Raw genomic sequence first — 12,048 nt, 5'->3', positions numbered from 1 at the left:
AAGAAAAAAGTTGTGAACTTAAAGATATAGCAATAGAAGCTGTCTAAAATGAGATCCAGAAAAGAGGCCAAGAAAGATGGCAAGACCATCAGTGAGCTATGGGAAAATATCAAGCAGTCTAAGCATGTAATTAGAATCCCAGAGGAAAGGTGGGGGGCATAGGTGGTATCAGAAAAAGTATTTGAAGAAATAATGGTAGATGATTTTTCCAAACTTGAAAACTAAACTGACAAATTCAAGAAATTCATCCTACCCCAAGTAGAAGAAACTCCATCCTAAAATGTATAATAATCAAATAGATGAAAACAGATGGAAATTTCAGTCTATACAAAGGAATGAAGAGCAATAAAATGCTCTCATTTTTTAATCTCTCTAAAAGTTGATTAAAGTAGAACTAAAACAACATACTGTGGGATTTACAACATGTAGAAATAAAATATATGACAATCATGGCACAAAGAAGGGGACAAAAATGGAAGTACATACTATTGTAAGACTCCTACACTGTGCATGAAGTGGTATTATGTTATATGAGGATAGACTTTGATAAGTTAAAGACACAATGTAAATCCTAGAACAACTACTAAAAAAACAAAAGGTATATTTAATAAGCCAATAAGATAAAATGGAATTTTAAAAATCCAAAGAGGCAGGAAAAGAAGAAGAAGATACAAAGAACAGATGGGACAAATTAAAAAAAGAACAAAATGATAGATTTAAACCCAACCATGTCAATAATAACTGTAAACGATCTAGACCAACACTATCCAATAGAAATATGATGTGAGTCATGTATTTTAAATCGTCTAATAGTCACATTAAAAAAGTAAAAAGAAATAGGTGAAATTAATTTTAATATTTTTATATAACCCAGTATGTCCAAAATATGTCATTTCAGCATGTAATCAATATTAAAATTTTATTAATGAGATATTTTACTTTCTCTTTGAAATGCAGCATGCCATTTATACTTAACAGCACATCTCAATTTGGATTAGTCATATTTCAAGTGCTCAATAGTCACATTTGGCTAGTGGCTACCGTAGTAGACAATATAAGTTAAACATCCAATTAACAGGCAGAGATTGTCAGATTGGATAAAAAGATGTGTACAAGCAATCATTTTAAATGTAAAGACACAGGTTTACAAGCGTAAAAGAATGGAAAAAATATACAATGCAAACACTAATCAAAAGAAAATCAATTGGCAGTATTACACAAAGTAGATTTTAGAACAAGAATATTACCAGTGATAGAGATATTTCATAAAGGGGTCAGTTCATCAAGAAGGTTTAACCACCTAAATATGTACACACCTAATAACAGAACTTCAAAATATGTGAAGCATAAATTGATAGAACTGAAAGGAGTAATAGACAAATCTATAATTACTGTTGGAGATTTCAGTGCCTCTCAATAATTGATTGAATAACTAGACAGAAAATCAGTAAGGATGTGGAGGACTGGAACAGGTAGATGGATCCCATGCACCCAAATGTTTGCATGCCAGAAACACTTTTTCCTTTACTCAGCCCTATATGCCCTGTCCCACATGGAGAAGTGAGATGGCTGTAGCATTTCCTGTCTCGTTATTTTCCCTGCAGGACCCTGTTCTCCCTGTCATTCCTTACTACTAATTTCTGTGGATGAATTGGAAAAATAGCAAGCAGATATGTCTCGTTTTTTTGGTTCTACTCTGCAAGCCCATACTAATTACCAGTTGTTTCCAACTGGAAAACAACTGTTGGAATACTGTATTTTGTATTTCTAAGTTCCTCAGCGGCTAGTGAAAGGCCACGAGGAAGAAACTCATAGTAAATATGGGGGACAGGAGGATGGTGAAGGAGGAATAAGATAGAATCTACGTAGCCGACTGTAACTACACTGAAGCCATAGTTAACCAAGCAGACTAATTACCTATTTGGTAAGCCTGGTCTTTGAAAGGAAAGAGATGTCTTTCTATTTAGCATCACAGTATCCTGGTGTATAGAGAAAGTATTCTTGATTAGTAGTGGGAAAATAAGAAGTAAGACTTTACAAGGAAGTACTAAGGTCACCTGATTTTTATTGCAGAATCAGGATCCAGAACCGGAGCACATACTTTTTTGTCTAACATTCTAACTTTCTAACACAAATTTTTGACAGAAATGGGGAATTGGTAGTGGTCATAGCTTGATAATTATTTGCAAGGAGTAGTTAAATCTGAGTTATGCTCAGTAAGAGAGGAAACAGTTTGCAAAACAGTAAGTTCAATTAGACAAACCTAGCACTGGGAGTAGATTTTCCTTAGGGAGTAAAAGCTGACTGCATAGGAAGGGAAAAAACTAGGCAAAATGAAATAGTTAAGTGAATATGATAGATCTATCATGTGCTATATGCTCTTATGTGTGGAACGAAATCATTGGAATTAAAGTTTTGGTGTTTCTAACATGACTCATTGGCTTCCACATTGTTATAGTTTACCTCTTTGAAGTATTTCTTAATGGAACTAGTCCTGATAAACTAAAGATTTTTGTGGGGTCACACAGACAGTAGTAGTAATTCTCTGTGAATAACTCCATAAACATAGGTGTTGCTTGCTTGTCTTTCTCTAAAACTTTAGCAGTAATTCTAATAACTTGTTACTTGAATTTGCATGTGAGAAAAATCCCATGTGCATGTTCACAGTGAGGGAAGACTGCCTTCTTGGTTTCTGACCTAATGTTATTAGGTCAGATGCTATGAGTGAATGACCTTCTGAACCATAATATTCAGGGCTGCCATTTGGTTAGTCTTTGAGGCTTTGTGGTTAACAAGGGTAAATTTAATTTAAAAATCAGAATGGAAAGGCCAAGATGAAACTCTAGAGAGGTAAAATTGGAAAAATGGCTTTTGTCCCTCTAAAAGTTGTCTTGGTCTCTGTCAGGAGCATTGTCATGCCCAGGACTTTTAGAACATTTTTTCCCAAGCCAATTAGAAGGGTTCAAAGTGTAAACATGGGAAAGGTTAAAAATCAAGACTTTACTGTTAGTGAAATGTTTTATTCCTAAATGTATGAGAAAACAATAGTTTGACTTGTTTGCTGTGTAAGAAGGAAGATACAAATAGCAATGGTCATTTATGTCATTGTGGTAACATACAGGAAAAGGATTGAATCCTTAATTTGAAAACCTTGTAGGCTTTTCTTTTAAAGGGAAGCTTTTTTCAGCTTCAGCCTGGCAGCTCTTCAAATAAAATCACAAAGGAATAAGACACTATAAACAACCCTCCCATCCCTAAACAGGACTGCATAGACAAGCAGACGCTCATGGCCAAGGCTGTGAAGGCAGCAGGAAGGGCAGCTCCTTAGGCACCAAGAGCCACAGCGAGCAAGCAGAGGCAAGTGTGGGCCGCAGAAAGGGTGACAAGTGGACCACATTGGCAGTATTCCTCAGATGGTGGTATACTGACAAGACAAACAGTAGGCATGGGGCTGATCTACTTTTAGCCCCCTCTTTCAAAGGGAATTTAGGATCTGCTAGAGCTAAGAGAGTCTTGTGTGTAGAAAACGCTCTCCCCAGGAGGTGGGGAGACCCTTGTCTTCACAAAATATAAGCAAATGCTGTGACCATCACTGTTTCTCTTTCATCTTGAACACTGTGATCCCTTCTCTCATTTCTTTTTCCTTCATCTTCAGCCCTCCTCTGTGAGATGACATGTAGAATTCTTTTTGTTCTCTAACTCCTAGATTTTTGGGGGATATGATTATGTCTTGGCTGAACTATGGCAATTTTCTTCATTTGGATGGAATAATAGCTAAAAGACTGAGGGGAGAGACTTGGGTCCAGATTCTGCCTCAGATGTCAGATTACACATTCTCAGCTAATGGGAGGGAACATTGAGGCCACCAGACCCCTTCCTACTGGGATACAGGGGAAATGAAAAAGAACCCAGATCACTCCTTAGAGCTAGTTAACTAGTTGACTTTGGAGGAGGCCATTTCTCTCTCAGTGGAAAAACCTTGGTTGGAGGCAGTAATGGAAGAGCGATTCTCGAAGGAAACAGATACTATGGTATCTGATATCTAATTCTCTGTTCTTGTTCAGCTGTGTTGGTGTTTAGCTTTCTAGTGCACCCTCTCAAGGCAGAAAAAAACAAAAACAAACCAAAAGAAAACTCGGGCTAAGTCCAGCCAAACTTCTTTGGTTTCTGGAACTCTTTCCTCCTGAATGATAGAATAGTCATGTGTATCGTTACACTCGTTTATGTCATCCTTTTTTTTTTTTTTTTTTTTTTACTTCAGGCTAATGATTCCAGAGGTAATACCTCTCTGATAGGCCCCTAGGGGAGATATGTCTCCATGGTTTTCATGTGCTTCACTGTCCTTATCTCTCTGCCTGATCGCTTTCGCTTCCCCCTGTAGTCCTTATTGCCTGTTATCATATATAAGCTGTCTGCCCTTGTGGAAGGTTTGGCTTGCAACAACTGGCAGGTCATCTGCCTATTCACTTTACCCCTTGGATTGAAGGGTTTAACCTTATAACATGGCTAACATGGGATAGGTAGAAGGCCAGAGGAATCAATCAATCCCTTCTTCCTGATTTTATCTCATTAGAGAACATAGTTTACAGCCTAAAAATCTGTGCTTGCTGGGCAGATCCTACTGCATTTGTGGCTCCCTTCAAACCTAGAGGCATCCTCTAGCACCATTATCCTCAGGTGCAAAGTTAGACTGAAAACCTAGATTTGAGAAATATACGATTCTAATTGTCTTATCATTATTTAAAACAACTGAACTCTGAGCTCCAGTTATCTGTTGGGCAGCACACTAGGCAGAGAATTAGCCACAAACCTACATCTCCTGGGCCTGCTGTTCAGTCATAGGAGCTGCAGGCAGAACAGTGTCTTTCTTCAGTCCTGGCCTCCTCTACCTCAGAGCTCTGCCTCATGGCGAGTGTGGTTTCCCTGCCACTGCCTAGGCATCCTCATCTATAGGCCCTTTCTCTGGTCTAGACCATGCTCCGGTGTGTTCCTGGCAGTGCTCCCTGCTGCCTATCCAGTATGTAGTTGCCTACTTTTGGGCAGTAGCTCACTGCTCTGGCATGCTGATGTGTAAATATTTGTCAAAGAATGGGGGCATTTTCCCATTCCCCAAAAAGCATTCTGAAAAATGTGCCTGTTTTTTTAGTCATATTTCCAAGCTGTGGATCAGTTAGCCCATTCATTCCTTGCAGTTGACAGACACTGGCCTGGCCTCAGCTGGCCACATAAAGTTAAGTATGCAGTAACTTCCGGCACAATAACTTTCAAGTTTTAGTACCAAGGAGTCCTGGACCTAATGGAACCTTAGACGACATAGTCACTATTAGAGAAGACATTGTTTCATTAACAGAAATAATCACACATCTCCCCTCCCAGGCATTTTAATTTCTTTTGCTCACACTTGATATTGAAGACATAAATGAAATCAAGAAAGATGAGAAAGCTAACCATATAGATTGTGAGGGAGAACTTTACTCTTCATGTTTGTGACTTTAATTTTAGGTCTCATACAAAGTAGATAGATGTTCATACTACATTCATGTCTGCCTCTGTAAAGTTGACATTGCTTTATAGGTATTTTTCTAGTACAAGTGGTAGTTTGTTCTATCATTTAGTTCTACTTGAGACCAAAACAGTTTGCCTCTGCAAGATGGCTTATTAGACTGAAAAGGCAATCTTTAATCATGGAGCAGAGTTTTCTATCTTTGTGAAAAAACCAGGTGACCATCACATAAGGTTTGAACTCTTGATCTTAGCTTGGTTAACATTGGGCCCTTACTGAGCTCAGGATCTATTTAAATTGCTCACACAGCTCCAATAGACTAAAATAACTAATGCGCCTTATTAAACCACTTGCACACCTTCCTTTCCTTTTCTGTAAGCCTCACCTTCTAACACTACTTTCTCCTCAGTTTTCTACGAGCCTGGCCAGCATCTGCCCATTTGTATCCCTGACCCCATGATATATATACACCAGCTTTCTCTTTTCACTGTTTACAACCACTTCAACCCTCACCCTTCTAGTCAGAATTTGATATAGGGATATGAGGCTGCTGGATGTTAAAATCTTAATTGAACTGATTAGGAAACAGTAGCATATGCTATTCAATACAGCAACTGCTTTTTCCTTATATAACACAACTGTTTTGAAAGGCCTCAGTGTCTATTCTAATATGTATAATTTCTTCCCACAGATCATCAATTTCTACATGAATATGCTGATGGAGCGAAGTAAGGAGAAGGGATTACCAAGCGTACACGCATTTAATACCTTTTTCTTCACTAAGTTAAAAACGGCTGGTTATCAGGCAGTGAAACGTTGGACAAAGAAAGTGGATGTATTTTCTGTTGACATTCTTTTGGTACCCATTCACCTGGGAGTGCACTGGTGTCTAGCTGTGAGTATCTCTTTTATTTTTGACACAATTTAAAAGAAATCTATGTATTATAGAACACACAGAGGGTGATGAGTAGTAGTTCTACACTTTCACTTGATTAATGAGAAAGAGTAGTGTTTGAGTAATAGGTTCACTAAAAATCAGATAGATCGATGAACTTCCTATCAAGAGTGGGAGACACTTAGATTTTGAAGAAAGCTATGGAATTTCCTTTTCTGGAAATATTTTAAAAGGAGTTACAGGGTGTCTAAGCAGCCCCAAGGCAAGGCCTGGGGAGAAAAAGTAACTGCTTAATGGTGCTGCCAACACAGATTCTGTGACTGTTATTTTCAGTCTAATCATGGCTTGCCTTGCATACTTGGTAATTTAATATTTTTTATGGCTCTCTGAGAGCATGGATGCATTAGCTTAATGTGTTAATAAAAGTTTAAAATTTATTTCACAGTCTGTTTTGAATTACATTTGAAAAGCATAAAGCCAACAGGAAATTCTGAAAGTACAGAAACAAAACCTAGGATCTTTTCACCATCTCTCTGAAACTGTATGGAAATAACCTCGAGGCACTCAACTTACATTCTCTGAAGAGCATGTTGTCTCTTCGCCGTTGCCCACCTTGCAGAGGGAGAACCTAAACATTAGAAAAAGGTCAATAATGGAGCCTCCAATTGATTAGCCCCCATCATAGTTTTATGTAAATAACCCCTCATTCTTCTTTCCTCTACAGATTAAGCATAATGTAATGCAAAGTATCAATCAAACTTGTGACAGTTTCGCAGGAAGTCTGGAAAAGGTTCCAAGGGCCAGGGGAGGGGAAAGCTAAGAAACCAATTTTCTTCACTTTATAAACACAGACTTTTTTCTTATTCCCAGGTTGTGGACTTTAGAAAGAAGAATATTATCTATTATGACTCTATGGGTGGGATAAACAATGAAGCCTGCAGGATCCTCTTGTAAGTATGGAGTTGAGGACAGAAGAGTTTGGTGTTGGGTATATGCTGTTTTTTTCCAGCAACTGAATTCAGTTGTTTGATACCTTCAATGGAGTGATTAATAAAGAAAATCTTTATATTAAATAGGAGTGGATATTTTACATCTAAGTAAGTAAAGTTTAAAAATATTTAGTATAATATTATCAAAATATGTCCTAATGGAGGCAATTACTGTCCTAGTGCACTAAAATATAGAGTGTCTATATAGAGATAAACTACTTAGAAATCATTTAATCCAACCTCCTGATTTTTCAGATGAAGAAACCAAGGCCCACACAGGTGACTTTGATTTGCCCAGGTCCCACTATTTAGTGGCTCAGCTGGGAACCAGAATGCAAATCTCTTTATATCCCACCTGTTTCTCTTTCCAAAACACCTATTCTGTACCACTCTTATGGCCAGGGTGAGGTAGGTTCTGGAATGGTGAACAGTGTGCACTTAGAGTGCTCTATAGCAATTTGCTCTATAGCAAATTATTGATTTGGATTGAATTTTCACACAGGAGAACCAAGCCTAACAATAGTAAATAAATACCTTGATATTGCTACAGAAACTTTTTTCATCCATTAGATTGAGTTCTAAAGGACCATGTAAACCAAGGAAACGAATTAAAAATTGTTCCTCAGGAGGAACAGTAGGTAGAAGGAGCTTGAATATTAGGGGCAGAGGTCATGTTACTCTTGGGTTGACAGAGTGGGCATTAATTGTGGGAGCTGGGAGAGGCAAGCGCAGCTCCGGAGAAAGCATAGCAGTCCAAGGATTCCCCGCCCAGTGTTATATAGTGTTTTTCTCAGAAGAGAAGAGCAGACAAAACTCTTCCTGAGGATTGCCGCCCCATTCTTAGAGGGGGCAGCTATCTTCAGTGTTCCCCACCACTCATCTCATTCTCTCCCAATACCTTTAGGCAATACCTAAAGCAAGAAAGCATTGACAAGAAAAGGAAAGAGTTTGACATCAGTGGCTGGCAGCTCTTCAGCAAGAAAAGCCAGGTACATTTCATCTTGATGAGATGGAAATTCCAAGAGTAGGGTTTTGGGGAGGAAAGGATTTGCTTGTTTCCTAAGGACCTTCTTCTTAGTATCTAGCCTGACTTCAGCTTGGTTGTTTGATTCCTCAAGGAAGATAGATTAAGCTACTTGTGAGAAAACAGTAATGTGTTTCTTATGCAAAACTAGGTTTTCTAAATGCCCAAATATTTTGCTAAGCTTTTTACTCCTGTGGGAAACATTCAGTGATTATTTGGCCCATGGGGAAGGGACCAGTATGTACACCCTAAGGTGCCGTGGAAGTCTAAGAGATTCTCCTGTGTGATCAATATGAAGTACACAGGCCTGACTGAAATGCTATATTATTTTTCTTTGAGCCTCTGTTGTCCTGAATGGACCAGAGTCATCTGTTCAAAATTCAGGGAAACCTGTGAAAATTTATATCCTTTGGTTTTTATTTTTAATCTAAGAAGGAAAGAAGCTTAGAAAGATATTGCCTTTTTGTTGCTGTTGTTGCTCTTTCAGGAAATTCCACAACAAATGAATGGAAGTGACTGTGGGATGTTTGCCTGCAAATATGCTGACTGTATAACCAAAGACAGACCAATCAACTTCACACAGGTGAGCTGAGCTTTCAGGAGGGAGCTCTAAGATCACCTTGTCACCAAGCTGCCCTATAGATGTTTTTCTCTCCATTTACTCTCCTTAGGGGCTTCTGGCCTGACCTGTAGTATGTATCAGCCTATAACACTGATGGTTACTGCCTGAGCCACATCACAAAGGAAAGAAAGATAATGATAGGCCCCATCCTGGGGTACAATACATCACGTACTGTAGCAAAGGAATCCTGGTCAAGAGCAGAACCTTCTCTACTCATGTCCCCCACCTACCTCAAATCCTAGAAGAAACAGAAAACTGGGATCAGAGCAAGTTTTCTTCCGGTTCCTTGCGTGTAGTTAGCAGTCAGGTTTTGGGGCAGGCCATACCTTGATCTCCTAGTGTAGTTGTCATGCTGCCCCCTCCTCTGCCCTGTCGCTTGATACAGCTGGTCAGTCTTCTCTTAGTGTATGATTGGACATTTCTGTCAGTGTGGTCCTTCAGGGACTGAGGTGGATTGAGACCGAGTAGATAGCTAGATGATGGCTTATTCTGATATGTTTGCTACTTAACTCCTTTTTTTTTGTTTTTTTAAGAGATAGGGTCTCGCTCTGTTGCCCAGGCTAGAGTGCAGTGGTGTGATTGTAGCTCACTATAACCTCCCAAGCTCAAGTGATCTTCCCATCTCAGCCTCCTGAGTAGCTAGGACCATAAGCATATGCCATCCTGCCTGGCTAATTTTTTGCGGAGATGGAGTCTTGCTGTGTTGTCGAGGCTGGTCTTAAACTCCTAGCCTCAAGTGATCCTCCTGCCTCTGCCTCCCAAAGCACTGGAATTACAGGCATGAGCCACTATACTGGGCCTCCATTTAACTCTTTACTTCTGTTTGAATCAATGACTTTACCAGATTTTTCCACCATAGCCTTTTTTCTAGACCAGACTGAGCTGACTCTTGAAGTTCCCTTAACTATTCCCCTGAAAAGTGAGTTTTTATTTTTAGGCCTCCGTTTCATATCCTCCTAAAAGTTCAACATAAGAGGACTTGATAGACACCATTCTCAAAATTCTTGGAGACATTTGAGCATAGCCTTGGGACTCCTGGAGATGGCCAATATACATTCTAAGGCTACAGCAATGGAAAATAGCAATAGAAATAGCAGTAGAAAAAGCAATGAAAGGAAAAGTACCACATATAATCAAGAATGAACAATTTGAAAGACCGGGAATGCAACTGAGACTATGTTAGTTGAAAACCTTGAGAAGGAAGGGAGTATGGGGAAAGGAATATGGGAAAAGAAGTATTAGGTCTAGATAAAAGAGATGAAAATTAAGGGTGTCTCTGTCCCTACAGCAACACATGCCATACTTCCGGAAGCGGATGGTCTGGGAGATCCTCCACCGAAAGCTCTTGTGAAGACTGTCTCAGTTAGCAGACCCTGACCTTGTGGGGGACCAGCTCTTTGTTGTCTACAGCCAGAGACCTTGGAAACAGCTGCTCCCAACCCTCTGTTGTTGTAAAGCCCTTGATCCTGGACCAGGCCCTGGCGAGATGCATTCACAAGCACATCTGCCTTTCCTTTTGTATCTCAGATACTATTTTTGCAAAGAAACTTTGGTGCTGTGAAAGGGGTGAGGGACATCCCTAAGCTGAAGAGAGAGACTGCTTTTCACTTCTTCAGTTCTGCCATCTTGTTTTCAAAGGGCTCCAGCCTCACTCAGTCCCTAATTAGGGGACTGAGAAAAGCTTGGAAAGAATCTTGGTTTCATGTAAACTCTTGTTAGGCCTTACTAAGAAGTAGGAAAGGGCATGGGCAAAAGGTAGGGATAAAAACCACCAGCATATATGTGTACATTTACATACACACACGATTTTCAAGATGTGTAGTCAGGAATGTGACTGTAAACTGGACTTTGGGGCACATGCTAAGTCCTGCCTCCAGGACTTTTCCTATTTATATGTCCCTCTATGAAATCCATCTGCTTCTGTACAAGGCTGTTTATCATCTGTAGCTTCATCTCATCCTGAGGCACAGCACATGAGCCCTGGATGGACCCCAAAGTCCCAAGCAGCCCTTTCTTAATAGCAGGGGTTTGCATGTGCTAACAGCACATGTCATGGGGCAGACCCACCCAGGGAGCGGTCCAGTGGAGCGGTCCAGTCGAGCGACAGAGCACCACTTTTACTGCCACCTACTTCTGACCAAGAAGAAGGACCTCAGTCTTTAGCATAGAATTCCAGCGTTGGAGGAATGCAGGTCTAGTTTGGTCTGTGGCTAGTTTAAATATGTTTCTAACCACAGAAAACTTCATACGCGCGCGCGCGCACACACACACACACACACACACACACATTTCACAGGGATATGCTTTTTTTTTTAAAAAGACTGAATGTGTTCACCATTTAGCCTGTAGATTTATTTCCATTTTCCAGATTCCAGCACACACAGATCCCAGCCCCTATGTGTAGGGTGTTTGTGGACTTCCTAATGGAATATTTTGAGGCCTGGATGAACTTTGGCTTAGGGATAGAGGTTACAGAGGGAGGTGAGATTTTCAGCTGAAAAACGGGTGGAGTTTGGACTGATCAACTTGAGATTTAAAAACTGCTATTCCTTTTGTTCTTTCTAGCATCTCCCCCCGCCCTCTGAGAGCTCCTCAGGCTTAGATAGTGAAATGATCCAATGCCAGTGTCATTTTGTACTTAAGTTCCAAAATAGGAACATTTTATACTTTTTTCTGTATTGTTATAGGTAGTTTTGTATGAAATCTTTTTCTCCTCTCCCCTTGTACCCCATTCTTTCCAGCATTGTGCTTTTCCTTGGGCTTATTTGAAAATTTTACTCTGTTTTATACCAAGCTTGTTTAGTACATTTTTCTATGTTTTACCACAGTTACAATTTGAAAAGAAAACTATTTTTTTTAAATATTCCATTGTTAACTGAATGTTACTGTTTCCACTCCAGCAACTAGATGTCCTGCCTTTTTCATAACTGCCTGCCTTTTGGGGGAAGACAACCTTTTGTGTGTTTTTTCTTCCTTTCCCTCCCTCCCTCCCTTCCTTTCTTTCTCTCTCTCTCT

At 39.7% G+C, this 12,048-nt stretch overlaps 1 protein-coding gene across 1 annotated transcript in view; it reads left to right on the top strand.

Annotated features, from left to right (window-relative positions):
* Positions 1–11,542, top strand: part of SENP1 (SUMO specific peptidase 1) — a 50,808-nt gene extending 39,266 nt beyond the window's left edge. The window contains exons 14-18 of the mRNA XM_069490167.1: positions 6,195–6,398; positions 7,269–7,348; positions 8,292–8,376; positions 8,899–8,994; positions 10,322–11,542. Coding sequence (XP_069346268.1) covers positions 6,195–6,398; positions 7,269–7,348; positions 8,292–8,376; positions 8,899–8,994; positions 10,322–10,384 — 528 coding nt within the window. The 3' untranslated portion in view covers positions 10,385–11,542. The remainder of the gene's footprint in view (positions 1–6,194; positions 6,399–7,268; positions 7,349–8,291; positions 8,377–8,898; positions 8,995–10,321) is intronic.
* The last annotated feature ends 506 nt before the right edge of the window (positions 11,543–12,048 follow it).

Source organism: Eulemur rufifrons, chromosome 16 (assembly GCF_041146395.1).
Source record: "Eulemur rufifrons isolate Redbay chromosome 16, OSU_ERuf_1, whole genome shotgun sequence".
NCBI classification, from domain to species: domain Eukaryota; kingdom Metazoa; phylum Chordata; class Mammalia; order Primates; family Lemuridae; genus Eulemur; species Eulemur rufifrons.
Note: the sequence above shows the minus strand (reverse complement) of the source record. Positions and strands in the feature narration are given on the sequence as shown.